Here is a 23,465-nt window from a genome sequence, read left to right on the forward strand (position 1 = left end):
AAAAACCAATAGTCTCCCCGTACCAAAGAGTTCCACCAAAACAGTTTGATGAATGGAATTCTAAAAATGTTTTCTAAAGCTCTAACTAACATACTCAAACCTTCATAAAAAAAAATAACCTCGGCTTTGGCTATTGTTATTCATGATCACACAGGAACAGAAATCGGAAAGGAATCACTCCTCACCACCTCAAGATCAGTAAATGAGGGTGAAGGAAAGGCAGCCGAGCTAGGTTTTTTGTGGGCTCAGAAGTATGGGTTTAGGAAACTCATTTCAGAGGGAGATTCGATTAATGTCAACAACTTTTTGAATGGATTATCAAGCTCGGTGCATTGGACTGCCAAGCATGTACTAAGGAAAATCAAGCAATCCTTTTCCTCTTTTGACTTGTTACACTTTTTGTATGTACATAGAAACTTAAATGGGAAAGCTAACTCTTTAGCTGTTAGTACTAGGAAGAGTAGATCTAATGTTACTGGTTGTATCCCTACTCTCTTGCCTTCTCTTCGCAGCAACAATGTAACTCACTTTCATATGAATGAATAGTTGCTACGACTGTTATAATAAAAAAAAAACATACTCAAACCCATTATATTTTTTTTTATCATTTCCAAATCTCAAGGTGCATTGCTGTAGAAAGAAGATTAATTGATATCTTTTGGTGAAAAGTTTGTTCCAGAAAAATGTTTGATGAAGAAGTGTATTTCCTTACATGTATTTACGGACAACTAACTCAAAGAGTTATTAAATTCATTACATTGCGGTGATCATATCTTGACGCTATATTAATGTGCAATGTGAAGACTGGATGAACACATTTACCACCATAAATTGAAGCCTAAAGAATAACATTAAAAAAGTCTAGAGTCCGACAAATATATTACATTATTTATACCTTTAACAATCTAAATTCAATAAATCATGGATTTCATCTCCTCTGGATATCCAACCTGGGACCTCCAAAGTTTTGGAGTTTATGTCAACATGATATACGACTGTATATCATCCATTGGTTATTTTCTATTCATAAAAACGTGAAGTGCTAAAAATTAGTAGGCTATGGCTGAAAATGTATATACACCCCGTGAAATTGTATATGCTCCATAAATGACATATATGAATACCTCTTACAAGCATTTATTCACATTAGTGTATGATTTGCAGCAAAGTGCGAAACAAACTTCTTGAAGTTTTACTCAAAATCATAGTAAGAAGATTGATTGAACAAACCTTCCCATTATTTAATGAAAATTCTATGACACCACATCATTGTTCGTCCAAGACAAACATGAACGAAATAAACTCTAGCAAAAAGAAGCACTATTTGAATTTTGAAGAGATATGGTTTTCTTTGACCCTTATCGTTAAAGCATATGTTATTAAAATATTCAATGGCCCTAGATGTCTTGGGACCTCTGGGTGTACTAATTATTGTCTTTTCAAGGTTATTAAACTGAAACTGATATTGAAATAAGAAGGAAAGCATCTCAAGTGGGATTGCTTCTTTTATATTCAATGGTCATCAATATAGCCATGGCTCATTCCCTCACCTTCATCATTTTCAAAGGAATAAATTCTGTTTTGGTCTGTTTTTAGTGGTGTCTTTAAGCTAACACTACTAAAAAGGAAGTGGAAAAATTAAATAATCCCATTGGTACAAACATTCACACACAATGTATTTGCATACTCATAATGGAACATGTTCTTGCTCTCTACATTTACAAAAAGAAGATGGGAATATTGATATTCGACCCACTGAATACTCATTAATTGACTTTTTTCATATAGCACCATTTGCAGTTTGTTCTTAAAAGAAAGTCACTGTATGTCCTTTTTCTTTTTGTAAATTGCTTCTATACACTCTAATTTGTGATAGTTTTATCCTTCAATCTAGTGTTTAAAAGATTTTAGAAATGTTCGTACCATTGAAAACTGTTTATTGCCTGTTTTGGGTTGATTTCAGGTGTTTTTTTGAACCATTTGCAAGTCGTAATGACATTCTCCTATCTGAAACAGAACCGCTCCAAGACCAGTGCAAACCATCTTGGACTAGACCAGTTGGGGGGAACTTGCATACCCTTTCGAACGGTCTAGTCCAAAGGTGGTAGTGCCTAGAGAGAGGGCTAGTCAAACGCTGAGTGACTGCCAATGACTCAAACGGAGCGCCTACCGCAAGTAAGTTGTGCGCCTATAGACCTAGCTTGTAGTGATCCACTTCACCTCAATTATATTGTACATTATAGACCTAGCTTGTAGTGATCCACTTCACCTCAATTATATTTTTTTTTGCTGAAAGCACCTCAATTATATTGTACATTATACTCTCTGTCTCTTAAAAAAGTTTTTAGCCAAGTACCAAACCAGTCCTACCTGGCTTGTTGTGGGTCCTTAAAATGGGTGAAATCAATGATGAGGATGATGACTAGTTAGTTCGCGTGAAATGGGAAAGTGGTTCATTTTAGACAATAACGCCTTCTCGCCATTGTTAGTGGGAGTCTCGGAGATATACTTGTTTTTCCCTCCAGCCAAACTATTTCATATTCCCTCCAATCCCCTCAATCAATCCACTTCTTAAACCCTAATTCTATCTCTCTCTCACACAGAAGTGAAGAAGAACATCACAGCAAGGTTAATGTTTTCTCTTTTCCGTCTGAACTTTGATCAATTCTTACGTTATCGAATTGAATTAGTACTTAATTTTGATTTATACAAAACCAAGTGAATTCTACTTTCAAAGTTGGGTCTTGAAGGAATTTAATTTTGAATTGAAGGAAATAAAATTGAGAAAATGGGTAATGGAAGTAGCAGTAATAGGCGGAGAAATCATCACCGTCATCATCAACCTTCTCAACCCTTACCACCTCCTCCTCCTCCACCTCCTTCAAATCCTGAAATGACTGGAAATCGATATGTTTTTGCAGCAGCAACGCCTTATCCATCTCATTATCCAAACCCAAACCCAAACCCTAATCCTAATTACTACCAATATTCTGGGTATTACCCACCTCCACCACCACAACCACCATCAGTCCTTGTTCCACCGCCGACTTCATTTGATCACCAACGTGGTGTGGTTGGACCAAATGTTGATCCTGGCCATGTAAATTGGGTTGGTGGTAGATTTCCTTGCCTTGTTCCTCATGTTCCTCCTCCTTATGTTGAGCATCAAAAAGCTGTCACTATCCGAAATGATGTTAATATCAAGAAAGAGACTTTAAAAATGGAGCCTGATGAAGACAATCCTGGATTTTTCCTCACTACTTTCATCTTTGATGCCACAGTTGCTGGAAGGTACAAAATTTTTATTTCAAAAAGATAAAATCACTTGAGTTATTGATAGTGATATCATGATATTTAAGCTCTATTTTCTGTTTTTAGTTACAACTTGAATGCCCTTATAAGTTATATAATGGAAGTCAACTATATTGAATTATTAATATATGGTGTTCAACAATAGGTGATTTTTTGAAGTATGTCTGAGAGATGTTAAGCACTTGACTTTTTCTGCAAATATAGTTTCCTAAGAAGAAAAGCGAGAAGTTTCGGAATGGAATGAGTCATTAGCTTTGAGTTGATAAAAAGGGAACCCATGGGTATGTCACTTATGAGTGATGGAGCGGTATCCTTTAGAAAGCTGTCGGAATCTTGATCGGGGATTTCCTTTTCCTTGTCGAGTCAAACTGTATGTTTCTAGTAAGAGTTTTAGCACTGCAAAATAGGAGGGTATCTCTCTTATTTTGGTGATAAGATGAAGAACCTGGTTGGAAAGTTGTAGCACTTATTTCTGTCTTAAGCAACCAATACCATAGGATCTCCTCGTTGATTTATAGGACCAGCCTCATATCTTTTTGAAAAAAAGTCTATTATTTTCTCTTGCCTGCTTTATCTGTGAGTTAATCTAGAGTAATCTCGAGTTGTTAATTACTTAATTACAAGCATGAGACTTTATGTTTGTCCCTGTCGTGAAGGGTGTAAGTCATTGCTTCAATGCCATCCAGATCAGTGAGTCTTCTGGTTTTGGTTTGTATAATTGCACGGGATCTTAAATTCTTAATATCAACTGAAAGTCTTCCTTTCTTTGAAATTGGGCTTTATGTTTATATCTAAATTACAATCCTACTTGCTTTTTCATCCGTCTTTAAAGGACAATTTCATTTTATGTACCACCAGAATTACTCTTATATTCTTCGCAAAAGAAGGAGAAGATTGTAACCTGGCTCCAGTGAAGGATGGGATGCTTCAACCTATCACAGTATCCTTCCAACAAGGTCTGGGCCAGAGATTCAAGCAACCTTCGGGTACTGGAATCGACTTCTCAAAGTTTGAAGAGGCAGAGTTATTAAAAAAGGGTACTACGGAAATTTATCCTCTTGTTGTGAAGGCAGAAGGATTCACATCAGACCATAACCAGTCAGAAGGTGGAAATTCGACGACAGAAAATGGAACATCTCAGATCACACAGGCAGTGTTTGGGAAGGAGAATGGCGAGTACCAGGTGAGAGTTGTGAAGCAAATCCTTTGGGTCAATGGGATGAGGTATGAACTTCAGGAGATCTACGGTATTGGCAATTCAAGTGATACCGACTTTGATGGAAACGATCCAGGAAAGGAATGTGTCATCTGCCTCTCAGAACCTCGAGATACGACTGTGCTGCCATGCCGACACATGGTAATTAGACAAGCTTCCATTAGAAGTGTCCAAACTGTCGTTGTTGTTTATTTTGTGGTCATCTAACTCGAAACTATCTGGCAGTGGGTGGAGATACCCTAAATATTACATTCTTAGTCACGAGACTTCCCTTTGTCCATCTGGGACTATTCGGGGACCTCTGAGCATGTATTGGCCTAGCTTTCGTACCATGTTTAACTCTGTAGCCAATTAGCAACAAACTGAGAGACCCTAGATATTATATTCTTGGTCACGAGACTTCTCTATTCACTATTCTAACAGTTGTTCCGCTTTTTCTTGTTTTGCAATTTGCAGTGTATGTGCAGTGAATGCGCAAAGGTTCTAAGGTTCCAGACAGATCGATGCCCAATTTGTCGTCAGCCAGTGGAGCGGCTCTTGGAGATCAAAGTCAATGACAGACAAGAGGAATGATGAAAGAAATGACTATACAATTGAATTGCTGCAAAAACCCATAACAGATTCTTGTAAAGCTTTTATGTTGTTGAGTTTATATTTATCTCGTCTTTCACATGATATGAGACAGGATGAATATATGATGATAAAGAAGCATCCCAAGTACTGCGGCAACTTTGGCTTGATGCATCTGAGGGGACGTCCTCGGACATACTCTCTTCTAGCTTGTAACTTTTTATACATAATGGTCCTGTATACACAGACCTGTGAATGAGTTGATGTATTTGACCAATCTCAATCTTTTATAAGTGCATGAAAATTTGCTACAGACTATAGTTCTGTTTTGCTACAATATATGTTTGGACTTGGAATTGGATAATTAGGAACTTGTGATTAGGAGAAGGGGTTATATTTGTTGTTCTCCTGGTATTATGAAAACCAATAATCTGGTCTGTTGTTTTAGTAAAAAACAGTGATACACTTTAGATTGTCTTTCTGAAATAAATGCAGAGACAACTATATGTCTAAAAATTATTGCTGTATTTGAAACAGATTAAAAAGAAAACTAATATAATTTGAAACGGAGAATAATTAGACGGTTAGAGAGAGAAAGCTGAGTCGAGATGTCTCTTTCCTTAAGACAGTGAACACCCTGGTATTTGTACTAATAACCAATAAGATGTTTGTCTCACAGGATACAACGGCAACCTTTCAGGATGACGACTAAGAGTACTTCGTTTTTCTGAAAGCGTGCGAACTTCGAACAAGCAGTAAGAACGACAGATGAAATTGATTTCTTAAAACCCTAAATGTTCATGTTACTTTGAATGCTAAAATTTTCGTGTTTTGTTTGATGGATTCTGTTTCGTATGTATAAAAGAATTGGTGACACTTCAGACAAGTGCCTTAGACGAATGGATGCTTCCCAACAATCATATTTGACTGTTGGCTTTCGAGTACCATCTTGACCGTCAGATCTCAATGGATCTATCAAGATCTCGCGCCTTGAACGCCCACCGTTAGATCATCAACGGATTTATCTTAAGGGCACCAAACATCCTGACTGTCGGATCAAATCTATGACTATAAAATCAAAGTGCAAAGTGCGAGCGCCTCTAAAGTGCCCTAAACGCCCATGCCGCGGGTGTGTGGTTTGCTTGGTGCAAACCACGCGGAGCACCTTTCCATTTCAACGAACATACCATAAATATATGAAGAGTCTATATAAGGAAATAAAACTTCTCCAACATCATAAATGTGGTACTAACTCAAAATCCCGGTTTAGAGTTAATGTTATTCATACCAAACTAATTTGGTAATAACTCATTCATACATAATCAGATTGGGACTAAATTTAGGTCTAAATTCAAGTGCTCGACGAGAAGAATCCAACGAGACGTCTTTCTTGAGATTCTGATGAATATAGGTCCTTCAAATTCAGGAAAAACCAGTCCAGCTGCTTTTAAGCTAGATACTGATCCCAACAAAATTTAACCAGGTCATCTAGTCCAAATTTGAAGTCTGGTAATTTAAAATGACTCTTGGTTTTTTTTTTTTTTGATAAACCAGAATCCCATTCATATGAAGGAATTGAATCCTATACATTACATGGTTAAGAGACTTTGGACTCCTTTGAGTACAACATGAATTTACTAAAGTAAATTACAACATGAAACTTACCAACGTATAGGGCAACATGAAGGTAAAAGAGTACAATACTACAAAAACGAAATGAAAATACCTTAAAGGTCACAAAATGAAAAGATCCTAAAAATCGTTAATGAGAAGACCCTAAAGGTCGTAAACTTATTATACTAATTATGTATGAAAAAAAGCCAAGTATAGGTTGTTGATGGGATAATATGTTGTCCTCTTGATCGTAGAAGTTGTTGTTCTCCTGATTTTGATAGATGTTGTCCTCTTGTTTCACATTATTTCTCCAAACCCTACCTTCTCAATTCAATACAATGTGATGAAGGATTGAAACCCTAGATAGATGAATCCATACATTGACAAACCGCTAAATTGATGAAACCCTAGATCAATTAATGTTTTATTTGTATGGAATCATCATTAGGTCAAACCCAGAAAACAAATTTATCCAACGAAAGACGAACAAGAAGATGATGAACACTATGTACTAGACGAAGAAGAAGATTTCAATTCGATTTTCTCCTTCATTTGCTTCTGACGGTCCCAACAAATTCTTTGCAATTGGTGTTAAAAATTGTGAATCTTGGAATCCAAATTCCTAACCCAACCCATCAAACCTTCGTTCATCACGAACAGACCTCCGGGGAAGGGAAACCCCCCTCGCCGGAGTTTAGAGAGAGATAGAGGAAATTATTATTTTTTTATAGAGAGAGAGAATAAAAAAAAAATGAAGGTCGCCGACCGGTAATTTGGCCGGCCGGCGACCCCTGCCGGAGAAGATGATGATGTGGTGTGATAGGTGACTTGGCAGAAAGAGGAAATGAGATGGAGGAAAGAGAGTAACGAAAAGTTAAAGATAACGGAAAAAGGGGCCATACGAGAATTATTGCTAAAGTAGAGGGCGAGGCAGGAAGCTGGTCACAAAGTTGGGGGCCATTGGGGAAATAACCCAAATGTAAAAAAATAAAATACAATAAAAATTCACCTGCCGGAGAAGATGATGATGTGGTGTGATAGGTGACTTGGCAGAGAGAGGAGATGAGATGGAGGAGAGAGAGTAACGAAAAGTTAAAGATAACGGAAAAAGGGGCCATACGAGAATTATTGCTAAAGTAGAGGGCGAGGCAGGAAGCTGGTCACAAAGTTGGGGGCCATTGGGGAAATAACCCAAATGTAAAAAAATAAAATACAATAAAAATTCACCTGCTACTAGCGCGCCAGGTAGGGGTCGAACCTACGACTTTCTGCTTAGGAAACAGACGCTCTATCCACTGAGCTACAGGCGCTTAGTGTTTATTGTGTGAAATCAAATCTATATTAAGGTTAGCAACTCGTACATTTACTACGTTTGGTACGCAATCGCGGTAACGGTTCGGGTAATCGTCAAAATGTACTGCTAGGTTTCGAATTTAGTAGTCAGGGAGAGAAGAAGGTTTTGTGAGTGAAAGTAGTGAGAGAAAAAAAGAGGAAGAGAGAATGGCGGGAAAGATGAATATCGAAGAGGTGCAGTCTACCACTAAGAAGCAAAGAATAGCTACTCATACTCACATCAAAGGCCTTGGTCTTGAGGTATTCCCTCTCTTTCTCTCTCTAGTGTCTACAAACTAGTTTTTCTCCCAAATATTGCTCACTCTTAGAGTTTCAGCCATTTCTAGGGTTTCTGGGATTCTGTTTAAACGTTTGGGTTTGGTGCTTTGTTATTTCTCGGTTTATCTTTGTTTCGATGTATCTATTTCTTTTCGTCTCCTCCTCTAGTAGTTTCTTAAAACTTAGAACTGAACTGGGTTTTGGGGTTTAAGTGTCAATTTATGTGCTTTTGTTCTTGTAAGTTCAAATTGTGCTTTGTGATTTCTCTTCTCAAATACAACTTATGTTCTTGTTGATACTGGGGTTAAGGGTTTATGGTATACATAATCATTTGGTCAATGTTGTTTTCTGGCGCAATTGGTTTCAGCCCACTGGCAGAGCTATTCCAATGGCAGCTGGATTTGTGGGTCAGATTAGTGCTAGAGAAGCAGCAGGTCTTGTCGTCGATATGATAAGGCAGAAGAAAATGGCTGGCCGTGCTCTTCTACTTGCTGGACCTCCTGGTACTGGGAAGACTGCATTGGCTCTTGGAATATCTCAGGAGCTTGGAAGCAAGGTATTTTCTAAACCTTTATGCCATACTCATTGACCTGTATCATAATGCTTACAATTTTTCCCAAGTTTATAATTTTGGCGATTCAGGACCGGGTAATGCTTCCATGGTATTAGTCTTTGTAGAAGTTCTTGTGTGATGGGGCCATATAATTGAACTTCTTATTTGCAGGTTCCATTTTGTCCAATGGTTGGGTCGGAAGTATATTCATCAGAAGTAAAGAAAACTGAGGTTTTAATGGAAAATTTTCGGAGGGCTATTGGTCTTCGTATAAAGGAAAAGAAGGAGGTTTATGAAGGAGAGGTAAGATAATCAATTTGAGCTTGTAAGCTTTGGAAGATTATTGTTATGCTAAAACACATGTGTAATGTGTTTAGGTAACTGAACTCTCACCAGAAGAAACTGAGAGTGTAACTGGTGGTTATGGGAAAAGCATTAGCCATGTAACTATTGGGCTGAAAACTGTCCGGGGAACAAAGCAACTGAAGCTGGATCCAACAATTTATGATGCTTTAATCAAGGAAAAGGTAATGAATTTTGGTTTTGTAGTTGTACTCATTCTGTCGTTCAGACAAATCTCGTATTAATATTTTCCGAAGCTACATATGCCCATCTATGAAGCCTAAGCAATTGTTTTCAATTTTGGTTTATGATGTTTCATTGTTGTTCCGATCCAATCACCTATTCACCTTGTTATCAGGTTGCTGTTGGAGATGTTATATACATAGAGGCCAATAGTGGAGCGGTAAAACGGGTTGGTAGAAGTGATGCTTATGCTACAGAGTTTGACCTTGAGGCAGAGGAATATGTTCCACTTCCTAAAGGGGAGGTTCACAAGAAGAAAGAGATAGTTCAGGTTGGTTGTCTATCAATCCTAGCATCTAGAACCTCTTTCATGTTATAACAAGAAAGGAACGGAAAAAATTATCAGTATACCATGATCGACTTTTTTCTTGTTATCTTCAATAGTATTTCAGTTGGTATGCAATGTGTTAGTTATTTCTTGTTTCGAGAGTTTAGTTCTGAAACCATCTTGTCTATTTGCTTTAGATGATAGACAATAAGTTATAAGTGATACCACTAGACGTTCTTTGTCACCCAATTTTATTGATAACATTAGGGATGGTTGGTGTCATGTTACTGATACTTTTTCATTGTTTTTTTCTGCATCTTTTAATAAATCTCTCAGGATGTGACGCTGCATGACCTTGATGCGGCCAATGCTCGCCCACAAGGTGGACAAGATATATTATCTTTAATGGGTCAGATGATGAAACCCAGGAAAACTGAGATCACTGATAAGCTACGCCAGGAAATAAATAAGGTTTTTCTCTGAACATCTTCCTCTTTCAAAATTCTCTGTTTTCGTTCATTTCTCTTTTGCAGTTTAATCTATGTCTGTCTTCAACTAAAAAAACGAATTTGATGACAGGTTGTTAACCGCTACATCGATGAAGGAGTAGCAGAACTTGTTCCTGGAGTTCTATTTCTCGATGAGGTACTCTCTCTTTGATCTCTATTGAAAGTTCAAACTTTTGGTGTTTGAAGACTGGGTTGGATTTGGTGTTTTCTCTAATTTACAAATCTTATGTGCAGGTTCACATGCTGGATATGGAATGTTTTTCCTACATGAACCGTGCTTTAGAGAGCTCTTTGTCTCCAATAGTAATTTTTGCTACAAATCGAGGAATATGTAATGTCAGGTATGAAATTTGAGTATTTCTCTCGTGTCCAGAAACTCAAACTTGAGTCTAAATTTTATGATACTCTATTTTCAGGGGAACTGATATTAGTAGTCCTCATGGCATACCTGTTGATTTACTAGACCGTCTGGTTATTATAAGAACAGAAACATATGGTCCTGCGGACATGATACAGGTTCGTCGTTCTATCATTGATCCACCTGAATCAGAAGTTCAGAACTGCGCAAAAACATAAATTATGTTATCACATTCTAATTTTATTTTGTTACTGGCCAGATATTAGCTATACGTGCCCAGGTGGAGGAACTGATTGTCGACGAAGAGAGTCTAGCGTATCTGGGAGAGATCGGGCAACAAGCATCGCTAAGGTATATTTTGAATTTAAGATGTCAATGTACCCTATACACCACTGATGCATCTATATCTATACAAACATCTGGCATATCATACACGTATTTAGGTATGAAACATGAAACCAAGAATTTCTGTAGAGGGGATACTCCTATGGTTGAACGGACCTGGACCAGCCTACTAGTTGTTCCCATCGTTCGACAGCATGCAAGTTGTTCTGACCCGGGCCAGCTTACTAGTTTTTCCTACCCGGGCCAGGTTCTATATGGTTTTGAAGAAATATAACATCTGTGTAATTGGACTATTCTTATTGTTTTTTTCTCCTCTCAGACACGCAGTTCAGTTGTTATCGCCCGCTAGCATTGTGGCTAAAATGAATGGTCGTGATACCATCTGCAAGGTATGACTTAAAATTACAGATTTGTTACTTGACATAAACCAGAAGCTTTCCATTCTCCATTTACTGATTCATATAATGTTTTTTCATCTGTTCCTTTTGAATTGAAAGGCGGATCTTGAGGAAGTATGTTCTCTCTATCTTGATGCAAAATCTTCGGCGAAGCTCCTTCAAGAGCAGCAAGAAAGATACATTACCTAAGCAAACTCAGATTCATACAGAAAAATCCTCACTTCAAGGGACTGCAGAAAGAATCAGTTGTATCTGCTACAATTGTGGGAGAGAAAGGAGAACTCCACCGAGGCTGTTGGTGGTTTTAGCTTTTGGCATGCGGATATTTAAAACACGGTCCGATGGTTTTGGGATTGCTATTTATTGGAAGTAAAAGATTACTGTTGTGTAATTAAACTTATTTTTGGTTAATGATGTTCTAAAACCTAAATCAAGTTCAATCATATCTCTATTTGTAGTAGAGGTTCAATACGGAGAAATGATAGTATGATACCATCAGTTTTCGCTATTTTCTGCTCTTTTCCTTTTTGTTTGTTACTTTCTCAAGATTTCCCATCTCTTATTCCAGCCTCATATTTCTAATCTTCTCTTCATTACCTTGCATATAAAGAATCTTCTATCTCTAGTCTAATTTGAAGAGATTCTTCAGGGCACATGAATCTTTTCCATGAATGGGCCCCAGCTTGTGCAAGACATGTCCTTGATTGCAGTTACCCCCTCCATGATATTTTGAAGTACTTGTCTTCTCTCTCTCTCTCCCTCTCTCTCTCTCTCTCTCTCTCACACACACACAGAGAGGCAGACACAGACATCAAATCTGTATCATGGACATCAAGATGAAGTTAATGTCTTGCTCATTTCAAAGACGAAGAAGTCGGAATTCACTCTCCTGGTCTCACAACCCGGCGACCAGTTTCAGAGTCAATATGTATGATGTAAACTCCTCTCTGCACAACCTAACTGTTTTCTGATCAATTCTTCTGTTCTTCATCTTAACTAGAATTTGATTTCTCTGCCAGTAACTACTGTATATACACTACCCATGAAGCTTCAAACCAAAGAAAGATTGCTTCAGTGAGACCAGATCATCAATTCTTTAGAACAAGAGCTTCAAAGAATTCACAACAATCCCAGTTTTTCAGGACAAGAGCTTCAAAGAATTCACAACAATCCATAGACGTCCCCTCAGATCAATCGAAGAGTAAAAGGGGAAGTATAGTTGGTGCTGTAGCTCTAATAATTGGTACCAGTATTGGCACTGGTATTCTCGAACTCCCGAAAACGACTTCGCCTGCAGTACTCTCTCTCTCTCTCTCTCACACACACACACACACACACACACACATAAGGATCCCACTTTACATGATTTTTTGTACCTTCTAATGAACAATTGCAGGGAATCATCCCCAGTTCTGTATCAATGATACTCTGTTGGTTATTTCTCCTGATTGAAGCTCTCATACTAGCTGAAATCAATGTGGGTTTGCTGAAAAATAAGCAGATAGAAAGAGAAACAGAAGAACTTCAAGTTATCTCCATTAGAACAATGGCTCAAGAGACTCTTGGAGACTTGGGTGGGACTCTAACCACTGTCATTTATATCTTCTTAGGTACAACCACCATGGTTGCTTACATATCCAAATCCGGTGTTCTCATTCATAATCTGATTAATATTCCGACATCCGTCGCTGGCTTCTTCTTCACTGGTCTCTTCACTGTTCTAGTCTCCGTTGGAGGCACCCGTGTCACTGACCAAGTCAATCAATTGTTGACTTCAACTATGATAGGTCTGGTTTTAAGTAAGTCAAATCTAAGTTTATAAACAACCCATTGTTTTCTTATCCCCTAACATTATAATATCAAAATCTATAACAGGAATACTAGTCGTTATTGAGGTATCGGCTGTTCTATATGGAGGATGCTCTGGATTAGACGGATCGAGCAACTGGGGAAAGGTTTCTGCAACTTTACCTGTCATAATCTTTTCTTTGGTTTATCATGATCTATTACCAGGTAAAGTTTCAAATTCTTGAGATTTGAATATATTGATTCTTCCCTTAAGAGTAGTGATATCTAATTCCGAATGAATCTTGCAGTTATTTGTGCATATTTGGGAGGTGATCTCGTTCGTATAAGAGTGTCTCTTATTATAGGTAGCTTAGTTCCATTACTTGCGTTGCTTGTTTGGGATGCAGTTGCTTTAGGCCTTCTATCCGATTCTGGTCAAGTTCTTGATCCTTTAGACTTGCTCATGAGGTACTTACTTTGTACTTAACAACTATGGAACTTGTTAACCTGCGGACGATGATTTAGAGAGAGGGAGAGAACCACATATAACGACGACACATCTGAAAGGCTGACCTATCACCTATGATCACCAGATACCTTGATACAATATCGATAATCTAACTCCCAAAGCACGTTCCGTTAATTGGAGGACTAGTACAGAAAATATGATAGGATCTAGGATCAAATTCACAGTAAATGTCATTTTTTGGGGTAAGATATCTAAAGGGGTTGCTCTGTTTCAGTATGAGATGGAGTGGGATTTCAGAGATGGTTGAAGCTTTCTCACTCCTGGCAGTTGCTACATCTTTAATTGGTACTCTATTGGGCTTCTCTCAGTTCTTCATAGAGCAACTTAGTAACCTTTCCAATAGCCCTTTTTCCTTGACTGAAAAACTGGTAAGTTCCTTCCCTTCTTTTCCTGTCTTCTTTGATTCATTATACGGATATCTCCAAATGTGTTTTCTCTTACCAGAATTTCGACAAAACGATTAAGAATAACGAGTTAAGTAGCTTAAAACAATGGCGGGGAGGTAATTACCTTAGCTTTATTGGAACAACAATGGCAGTTGCTCCAGCTCTTTTTATATCAAGTACAGTTCCTGATGCATTCTCGGCCGCTACAGATTTCGCTGTAAGAACTACGAGTACCATCTCTCTCTTTCTGTCTTTCTGACTTGTTCAAGTAGTAATTAGACAATGCTTTTTTTTTTTTTTTATTGTTGTGTCGCAATTTAGGGAGGTTATTGTATGACAATGTTATTTGGAGTTCTTCCCCCAGCAATGGCATGGGCAGTAATGCATAATTTATCATCCGATAATGATTATAGCGACGGAGACGAAGAAGATGATGGACCAAAGGGACTGTCTAAAGTGAAGCCTGCAGTTATTTGTGCAGGACTATTTTCTTGTGGGGTAGTAATTGATCAACTTTTTGAAGATCTCCCAACGTTTCATCCTTAAGAAGATTTTAATAAATCCCCAAGCTTGTTTTCTTGTTACATTGAGAGAAGATGAATTCTTCCTTGTACATGTTTTATTTAAAGGTTATTTCCCTAATGGCCCCCAACTTTGTGACCAGCTTCCCGCCTGGCCCCCTTCCGTTATAACACCGTCACTCTCTCTCCTCCATCATGTTTTCTCTCTCTGCCAACTCACGCCACATCATCTGTTACGCCACCTCATCACCATCTCCCTTCGCCGGAGTAATTTTAGAGAGAGAGAGAGGAAGAGAGAAAAAAAAAAAAATTTAGTTTAAAGGTCGCCGGCCGGAATTTTGGCCGGCGACCTTTGCCGGAGATGGTGATGAGGTGGCGTAACAGATGATGTGGCGTGAGTTGGCAGAGAGAGAAAACATGATGGAGGAGAGAGAGTGACAGTGTTATAACGGAAGGGGACCATATGGGTATTTTTCGTAAAGTAGGGGGCCAGGCGGGAAGCTGGTCACAAAGTTGGGGGCCATTAGGGAAATAACCCTTTATTTAATCATATCTAGATAAAAAGGTCTAAATGTAATTCTTAATTACTAAAGATAAATTTTCTTATGCAACAAAAATTACCATCCAACTTCTATATTTGTGACTTCCGTACATGTATAACTATGCATCAAAATAAAGTGCGATTGTGACGCTCTGAGTCTTAATAGTTCTCCATATTGTTTCTGTTTTTAACACTTATCGACCTAAATCCGTGGTTCCTGGCGAAGGCTCAACTAGCCCGCCCGAAAAGCTTAGACACTTACTGAACTTGAAAATGGCGGTTGAATACTCTGTAAGTTTACTCACTATCAATCGCCATTTCAACTCAATTTAAGTTCGATTGGCGGTCTCTAACCAATGCATCAGACATTAGGAGACAGTATACTGTCCTTGTCGTGTAATGTGTATACCCACTACCCCTAAGTTTAACAAAAATGATTGGGGGGCTCCTATGGCATACTCCATAGTTGAGTTAGCTAATAAGACAAGGGGTATTTTGGTCTTTCCACAGTGTAAAAGACTAAAATATTCCTTGTTCTATTAGGGGGCTTATCACCTTTTAATTTTAAAGGGAGTGCTACAATGACAAAATCATTGACTTAATGACTCACTTTCACTAAAAGACAAAGTTTTTTTCAAGTTTGACTTTAAGCTAGACTGTTCTTTTACATACGTTATAAATTTTTTTAATTTATGTTTTAAATTTTCTTTCATGATCTTTTTTTGAAAATTTATAAGAGTTTTCCAAAACACCCCTATTAGAGGACGTTTTTTGCAGGGGGATTTTGATTTATACACGGTATAAGAGCATCTCCAATGCAACACTCAACTTCAAAAACTCAAATTGGCAACTAGGATTACTTTAGCTTTTAGCAAAAAATACTCTCCAATGCAACACTCAACTAGAATCTCAATATGATGTGGCAACAATAAATGTTGAGATACTAAAAAGAAAACTCAATTGTATGACATCATCATTTTATATATTAAAATAAAAAACAAGAGTAAATCTAAAGTAAATATTGAGTTTTTTGAGTGTTGCATTGGAAAAGTATTTTGAATTGAGTATCTCAATAGTGTCACTTAAGAAAGAAAATCTTTATTCATACTTGACACATTGGATTAGTTGAGTTTTTGTCGAATGTTACAATAGAGATGCTGTAAACGAAAAATGTTCTCATTCCCAACAACCATAAACCGGCTATTACCAAGATAACTCCCATTTGAATTTGAATTTGGAAAAACAAGGAGAAAGAAATCCTTCCTTGGGGTCGTTCTGTTGAGGTCATTTTGTCAGATTTGACAGGTGACTGTCACAAACGTCAGGTTTCGAACTAGGCGTGGCTCGAAAGACGCGAATCCCAAACCTCAAGTTTGGCATGACACGGTTGCCATACCAGGCAGCCCTATTTTCTAGGACTTCAAAAAGGGCAACGACCTGTCACATGTTTCACAGCACAACCATTGAGTATATGGAATTCTACCTTGTGATCTCAGTATATGGTTGAAGTTTGAAAATGAAAATTCTTTCTTAAACTAGTCAGTCAATACACAAATGGCGGCTAGAGAGTCGTTGTATAGACCCACATCGTGAAACTTCGGACACACTACTAACCAGCGTGATTGACGGGATCAAAATCCTCAATTGACCTTCGCCACGACAAGTACCAAAGTCTTCACTCCAAGTCTTCTGGGTCGTGAATAATATTACCGCCTTGTATTTAAAACAACCCTTTCCTAACATCAACTCTCTCTACTCTACTCTTTTTGACAATCAAGCAAGCAATCCGAAAATGACGAAACTGATAATCAAATTATCATTCTCTTTCATCTTACTGCTTCTTTTTTTAGACCTTAGTTCCTCTGCAGATTCACCAAGTCCTTCTCCTCAAATCAAACGGGTTCCTCCTCCACATTCTCCGCCCGTATCTTCTCCTTTTTATCCGCCACGGCATTCACCGTCTAATCCTTCTCCATCACCAAACCCACAATTGACTCCTCAGCCACCGGCACAGCCACCAAAAGATGCTCCTGGTACATCTCCATCGAAACAAGAATCCCCTGCTCCATCACCACGTTCTAATTCAACCGATGTTAACCACGAAACAAAAGACGATCAGAAAATTGGAGATGGAAAATCAAAGGGATTTAAAGTTGGAAAGAAAGTAGGAATTGTAATTGGTGTTTTGATTGGTGCTTTTCTTGCTGTTTTGGGAGGATTTGTTTACAAGAAACGCCTAGATAATGTTAGACGATCAGAACATGCATTTGCAGCAACAAGATGAGAGGATTAATCAGTTTCTTTTATTACAATTTCATACTCATCTAGTCATCTCCATTTCTCAATATGGATCCTTCTATTTCATTCACAATCTTCTATGAGTTCTGTTGTCAACCTTGTTGAGAATGTTAGGACTCAAAAACCTCTATTGTTTGAGAGCATTTTACTAAATACTGGGGTTTATACAAAAGACCATGTTATAGTTATTGTCAAAGTGACTTACCCCCTTTTTCATGTTAGAAGTTCACAAACTCGAAATGTTCTTGCTTACATGTATCTAATATTATATTGTTTTTTTCTAGAGAAGTCTGCTATGATCTACGTTAGTCGTTCGTTACAAGGCACTGATACATCATGAATATGTGACAAGTACGATAACTGCCTAAGTTAAACCACTAATGAAAGAGGCTCAAAACCCAACAATATGAAAGAGGCCTAAAGCCCAATCAATTTATTACATTATTTATACCTTTAATAACCCAAGTTCAATAAACCATGAACTCTACCTCCTTTGAAATCGAACCTGGAATCTCCAGGATTTTGGAGTTTATGTCAACACTTGAGCAAGCAAGTGTTGGCTATCCAATATTATATTGGAGAACACCACGGGCCGTGCCTAGTCCGAGGTCGGACCAATTTATAGAAAAAAGAATCAATCGGGTTCGACAGGCTTTTAAACGAAGGTAAGTTAGATTTGACTCTAAAAGGATAATTTAGACATATAAAAAGTTTATAACTTATTTGTGACCGTTGATGAAGGAAAGTTTTGAGAATATCTATTATCTATTATATAAAACAGAAGGGAAAACGATGACTGGGACAAACATCCTTTATTAATAAAGCATATTGTCTGGGAGCCCTTTTCAAAATTTAAGATATAGTCCTTCGTGTAGAAATAAAGTTACCTATTTAAAAATCTATTATATAAAATAGAAGGGAAAACGATGAATGGGACAAACATCCTTTATTAATAAAACATATTGTCTGGGAGCCCTTTTCAAAATTTAGGATATAGTCCTTCGTAGAAATAAAGTTACCTATTTCAAAAAGGGTTATTTCCCATATGGCCCCCAACTTTGTGACCAGCTTCCCGCCTGGCCCCCTACTTTACGAGAAATATCCATATGGCCCCCTATTACCGTTAACTTTAACTTTCCGTCTCTCTCTCTCCTTCATCTCTTTTTCTCTCTCTGCCATGTCACGCCACCTCATCACCTTCTCCAGCAGAGGTCGCCGGCCGGCGACTTTCAAACTAAAAAAAAATTATTTTTTTTAGTTTGAAGGTCGCCGGCCGGAAATTTGTTCGGTCGGCGACCTCTGCCGGAGAAGGTGATGAGGTGGCCTAACAGATGAGGTGGCGTGACATGGCAGAGAGAGAAAAAGAGATAGAGGAGAGAGAGTGACGGAAAGTTAAAGTTAACGGTAATAGGGGGCCATATGGGTATTTCTCGTAAAGTAGGGGGCCAGGCGGGAAGCTGGTCACAAAGTTGGGGGCCATTAGGGAAATAACCCTTTAAAAAACAATAATCTTTTCTTTCTGAAGGGAAAACGATGACTGGGACAAACATTTTTTTTTTTAATAAAGCATATTGTTTAGAAGTCCTTCTCAAAATTTAAGATATAGTCCTTCGTAGAAATAAAGTTACCTATTTAAAAATCAATAATCATTTCTTTCTTAGAAATAAAACAACTAATCTAAGAAAAAAAAGAAACAAAATAAATTTCAAGGGTTAAAAAAAGAAATTAAAATCTCTCTCTCTCTCTTTCTCAATAAAATAATAACTTATTTAAGAGAAAAGAAACAAAAAAAGTAATAACTAATAAAAATCTCTCTCTATCAATAAAATATCTATATAATAAAACAGAAGGGAAAACGATGACTGGGACAAACATCATTTTTTAATAAAGGATATTGTCTAGAAACCCTTCCCAAAATTTAAAGTATAGTCCTTCCTAGAAATAAAGTTACCTATTTAAAAAATCTTTCTTAGAAATAAAATATCTAATTTGAGAAAAAAAAAGAAACAAAAGTATTGCAAGGGTTAAAACAAGAAATTGAAATCTCTCTCATAAAATAATTAATTTAAGAAAAAAAATAAAATAAAAGAAAATAAATAATAAGTAGAATACTAAAAAATTATGGTATCCACTATATATCAATAATAAATATTGAAAGTCGTCAAATTTAATTGATACGATTGTTCGTGCCCTAAGGCACGGGGTATACCCTAGTATATTTTATAAAAGAGAGCTCGTGAGGTGATAAGTTTGGATTACTTACTACCTAGAACTTTATTTCGCCTCTTCAGTATCAATGATACTCTATTGGTTATTTCTCCTGATTAAAGCTCTCATACTAGCTGAAATCAATGTGGGTTTGCTGAAAAATAAGCAGATAGAACGAGAAACAGAAGAACTTGAAGTTATCTCCATTAGAACAATGGCTCAAGAGACTCTTGGAGATTTGGGTGGGACTTTAACCACGGTCATTTATATCTTCTTAGGTACAACCACCATGGTTGCTTACATATCAAAATCCGGCGTGATCTTATTCATAATCTGATTAACATTCCAACACTCCGTCGTTGGCTTCTTCTTCACCATTCTAGTCTCCGTTGGAGGCGCCCGTGTCACTGACCAAGTCAATTAATTGTTGACTTCCACTATGATAAGTCTAGTTTTTAAGTAAATGAAATCTAAGTTTATAAACAACCCATTGTTTTCTTATCACCTGACATTATGATATCGAAATCTACGTAACATGAATACTAGTCGATATCGAGCTATCGGTTGTTCTATACGTAGGATGGTCTGGATTAGAAGGATCGGGTAACTGGGGAAAGGTTTCTGCCACTTTACCTGTGATAATATTTTCTTTGGTTTGTCATGATCTATTACCAAGTAAAGTTGTTGTTTCTGTGGTTAGAAGTCGATTTTTCTCTGTCTTGATTAAGACAAAGTTTCCTTTCTCTAATTTATAAAGAGATAGACGACAAACGAATAATGATTTAGCAATATTCCTTCTTTCGGATTAACCGAGTTAGACAAAAAATTAATGGAGTCGAGGCGAGAATAAATTATCTTTCCTTAAAACATTTTACAACCCCGTAACAGTACCAAACATTCATTAGTTTATAATTTTAAGGTAGTACTTCTATATTTTGAAAGCGAACGAACCTTCGTAAATATTATGAGCTCTTAGACTGATGCGAATGGATCTTCTAAACTAATGAATGTTAAAAATTCACTTGGTACTTCTCTCTTCAGAATTCCAGACAGACCACAATATTTCTAAAATCAGATTTATATTCCAGACTCACCACAATACTGATTTTTAGAAGAGAAGAAGATAACAAAAAATGAAGTGGGTTTAGGTTGTTTATATAGGAATCGAGCAGACACTTGATTTTGGGACTTATCTCTTGATTTTTGGGGACAAGTCCTTTAGTTTTTGGGACACAACTCTTGATAAAAGTTTGTTAATAAACTGGTTTTGTCGGTAGGCTTAAAGATCGTCAGATCTGGCTTCAAAACGTGGAACAAACATCATCCATTTGATGGAGATTGTTAAGGCCCGGAATCTGCCTAACGATTGAGCGAAATGATCGTTGGATGGAAAGATTAGGCGTAGCCCACTTGCTGCCCGACGCGGAGTTGGATCTCGCTGATATCTGGATACGTCCCAACGTTGTTCCGCAGATTTTAAGGCGCGGCCGTTAGATCTCGCAAAATCCCTCATAGTGAAGGCGAGCCGTCTAGATTTGGACGTGCTTGCTTCGCTCAAATGGCCCCCAATTTAACTTGTTCCTTTTGACATTTTTGTCCCTCACTAATTTGATTTTCGTCCAAACTTTAAATTTGAATTTCTCATTCATCCGGAATCAAATTTGAGTGAATCAAATCGGCAGAGAAACTAAGGTCTAACAAAAGAGCAGTAAGATGAAAGATATTGATAATTTGGTTACCAGTTTCGCCATTTCTGTCGTCGAATTCCTTGATTTTCAAAAAGAGTAGTCAGAGATGTTACCAAAGGGTAGTTATAAATACAAGGCGTTATTATTACAGATGAATCTGAAAAGAATCTCACTCACGGCTCACTGGTAAGAGAGAAAAAAATTGAAGTGGGGAGTGGAAACTAGAAAGCGGAGGTGAGACAAAGGAAGTGTTTGTGAAGACTTAGAGACTTGGATTTCTAATTTCTTGATGAGACTTTCGTCTGGTCTTCGATTAATACTTCACTTTGACGAAGGTCAATTGAGGAGGTTTGATCCCGTCGCTCACTTAGGTAGTGGGTTGAAACATGGAAGTTTCACGATTGGGGCGCCAAGGAGGATTTTCCATTTGTGTAGTAGCAAAACTGATTATCGAAGCGTTTTTTGTTTGAGTTTTGACCGTGAGACGCTGCGCAAGTATAAAGTTGAGTGTTGTATTGGAGATGTTCTTACAAAAGAAAAAGATATTTATACTTGAAACACCCTTTTTTTGTTGCAAAGTACTTGAAACACCCTTTTTTTGTTGCAAAGTACTTGAAACACCTTGACTTGACCCTCTTGATAGGACTTCTTAGGCACAGGAAGAACTCTATAGAGGACTTACTACTACTAAAATCTTATAATCAGAGTATATGCTCGTGTTTGACGCGATATGGTTGTCGAAGAAGAATAAGATGCTGTCTTCTGTGTGCCAACCCTTAAATGAAGCGAACCAAAATGTAAGCAAGGAAAACATGCCTAAAGTCTCAATTGTAACTCGATGTTTCCGTGGAAATGCCGGGAACGCCATAAATATAAGAATGAAGGAGGCAAATTATCGTGTGCTTGAAAGTAAGGTAAGAAACTAGCAAGAGTGAGGGGTCCCAACCAAGGAGGTATGGCCGTTGCAGTGTCTTCAGCAGTACGTGTGCCCTAGAAATAATGAAATACTAGGTATAGTAAGTGGTCCCTGAAGCGGCCTTGTATAGTTATATGGAAAGAACTCAGTGCTTGTGAGAATATCTGTGGTGCCTCTAGCAGACATGATACTGGTGCCCATAGAATCTAACTTCAACTCTATAGGAAAATTGAACTTGGGTATAAATAAAGCAGTTTCCGTGGGCTTTAGGCCATTTAATTCGTCGGGCTTTAGGCCATTAATTTCGTCGATTATCGTGCTTACGGCTTACCACACTGTATCGATCTATCAATGCCTTTGTAATGAGTAGTTAATATTAAAAAAAATACTCTATAAGAAAAGAAGTTTTTGGACAGTCTCCATTTGTGCCCATAGAGACGTGGAAGAAAGTTTTTCAAGTTCCTTGGTGCCCTTAGCAACTAATGACGAACTCTGAAGATTTAGCAAGGCATCTTCTGGCATATCTGAGAACAAATCTGTCTTTAAGGACTTGGGAGGTTTGTCAAGCAAACCCTTGACTCTTTCTCACAAGAGGTAACATTTGAAAAAGAAGAATAGAAATAGACTTTGATATGCCATTTAATATATCCCAACCATCTACGTAGGCTTTGACATGTTCAACGAGTCACTTCGCCTCAAAATTTGAGTAAACTGTTTCTGCTATGTGTTCTTCTTCAAGGATGTTTTTTGGTGATTTAAGCTAACATTACACGTATGGCGTTAAGTGAGTCAAATTAAAATTTCAGTTAGTTTGTGTCCCAAACAACAAAAGTCATTGAAGTGTGGGCCATTCGCCTCACTTGGAACATATTTGTAGTCAAATAAGATATAACCATCTTTTTGTAGATCATTTTGTAATCTGATGTCGTGGTGTGCATGAGGACAATATGTAGGAATGTTTAATCTAATATGCAAGTTGAAATGTTGTCACCACGTATTCTTTTTCATTTGAAGAAGTCAAAATTCCATGCATAGAGAGATACTAAAAAACATCCTATAGATGATGAGAAATCAACTATGGAGAAACGTTGTCACCACGTTTTATCGATGACATTTTTGAGAGTAATAAACTAAGATTGGCTGGTCAAAACATTCGATGAACTCAAATTGCTACTTAAATGAAACCTAAACAACAAAAGTAAGAAAAAAAAACACTATTAGCGTTTCTAACTAAGCAAGCTTCAAATAGAT

At 37.5% G+C, this 23,465-nt stretch overlaps 3 protein-coding genes and 1 non-coding gene across 5 annotated transcripts; 3 read left to right on the top strand and 1 right to left on the bottom strand.

Annotated features, from left to right (window-relative positions):
- The first annotated feature begins 2,447 nt into the window (after window positions 1-2,447).
- LOC147550130 (putative E3 ubiquitin-protein ligase LUL2) lies at window positions 2,448-5,411 on the top strand. Its single transcript, XM_086671007.1, has 4 exons — window positions 2,448-2,628; window positions 2,772-3,291; window positions 4,171-4,669; window positions 4,985-5,411. The coding sequence occupies exons 2-4, from the start codon at window positions 2,789-2,791 to the stop codon at window positions 5,099-5,101; spliced, it is 1,119 nt and encodes a 372-aa protein (XP_086527133.1). The 5' UTR covers window positions 2,448-2,628; window positions 2,772-2,788; the 3' UTR covers window positions 5,102-5,411.
- A 2,538-nt stretch (window positions 5,412-7,949) lies between these two features.
- Window positions 7,950-8,022, bottom strand: TRNAR-CCU (transfer RNA arginine (anticodon CCU)). The gene has a single exon. It is a non-coding gene; the product is annotated as a tRNA-Arg (tRNA).
- LOC147550132 (ruvB-like protein 1) lies at window positions 7,960-11,847 on the top strand. The gene is made up of 12 exons (XM_086667114.1): window positions 7,960-8,305; window positions 8,691-8,879; window positions 9,048-9,179; window positions 9,254-9,403; window positions 9,577-9,732; window positions 10,066-10,200; window positions 10,309-10,374; window positions 10,473-10,579; window positions 10,655-10,754; window positions 10,856-10,947; window positions 11,261-11,330; window positions 11,439-11,847. Exons 1-12 carry the CDS (start codon window positions 8,213-8,215, stop codon window positions 11,526-11,528), a joined length of 1,380 nt encoding a protein of 459 aa, XP_086523240.1. The 5' UTR covers window positions 7,960-8,212; the 3' UTR covers window positions 11,529-11,847.
- A 126-nt stretch (window positions 11,848-11,973) lies between these two features.
- On the top strand, window positions 11,974-14,684 carry LOC147550133 (Tryptophan/tyrosine permease). Of its 2 annotated transcripts, none has more exons than XM_086667111.1 (8): window positions 11,974-12,267; window positions 12,359-12,635; window positions 12,736-13,126; window positions 13,215-13,352; window positions 13,436-13,595; window positions 13,871-14,024; window positions 14,101-14,259; window positions 14,364-14,684. In XM_086667111.1, exons 1-8 carry the CDS (start codon window positions 12,164-12,166, stop codon window positions 14,586-14,588), a joined length of 1,608 nt encoding a protein of 535 aa, XP_086523237.1. In that variant the 5' UTR covers window positions 11,974-12,163; the 3' UTR covers window positions 14,589-14,684. The 2 variants fall into 2 exon arrangements, with proteins under 2 accessions (XP_086523237.1, XP_086523238.1); XM_086667112.1 differs by having other exon boundaries at window positions 12,136-12,274.
- Window positions 14,685-23,465: the final 8,781 nt, after the last annotated feature.

Source organism: Eschscholzia californica, unplaced genomic scaffold, assembly GCF_041429995.1.
Source record: "Eschscholzia californica isolate CP2 unplaced genomic scaffold, dmEscCali1.0.p SCAF_3, whole genome shotgun sequence".
Classification (NCBI taxonomy): domain Eukaryota; kingdom Viridiplantae; phylum Streptophyta; class Magnoliopsida; order Ranunculales; family Papaveraceae; genus Eschscholzia; species Eschscholzia californica.

What these genes read in the sequence shown, in the direction of transcription:
- LOC147550133 (XM_086667111.1), top strand. Translation starts at nt 12,164, where the DNA reads ATGGACATCAAGATGAAGTTAATGTCTTGCTCATTTCAAAGACGAAGA. An exon ending in ACCAGTTTCAGAGTCAATAT is followed by an intron (nt 12,268 to 12,358) that starts GTATGATGTAAA and finishes TTTCTCTGCCAG; the next exon opens with TAACTACTGTATATACACTA. An exon ending in GTTGACTTCAACTATGATAG is followed by an intron (nt 13,127 to 13,214) that starts GTCTGGTTTTAA and finishes AATCTATAACAG; the next exon opens with GAATACTAGTCGTTATTGAG.
- LOC147550130 (XM_086671007.1), top strand. Translation starts at nt 2,789, where the DNA reads ATGGGTAATGGAAGTAGCAGTAATAGGCGGAGAAATCATCACCGTCAT. An exon ending in GATGCCACAGTTGCTGGAAG is followed by an intron (nt 3,292 to 4,170) that starts GTACAAAATTTT and finishes ATGTACCACCAG; the next exon opens with AATTACTCTTATATTCTTCG. An exon ending in TGCTGCCATGCCGACACATG is followed by an intron (nt 4,670 to 4,984) that starts GTAATTAGACAA and finishes TGCAATTTGCAG; the next exon opens with TGTATGTGCAGTGAATGCGC.
- LOC147550132 (XM_086667114.1), top strand. Translation starts at nt 8,213, where the DNA reads ATGGCGGGAAAGATGAATATCGAAGAGGTGCAGTCTACCACTAAGAAG. An exon ending in CGAGGAATATGTAATGTCAG is followed by an intron (nt 10,580 to 10,654) that starts GTATGAAATTTG and finishes CTCTATTTTCAG; the next exon opens with GGGAACTGATATTAGTAGTC. An exon ending in GTCCTGCGGACATGATACAG is followed by an intron (nt 10,755 to 10,855) that starts GTTCGTCGTTCT and finishes GTTACTGGCCAG; the next exon opens with ATATTAGCTATACGTGCCCA.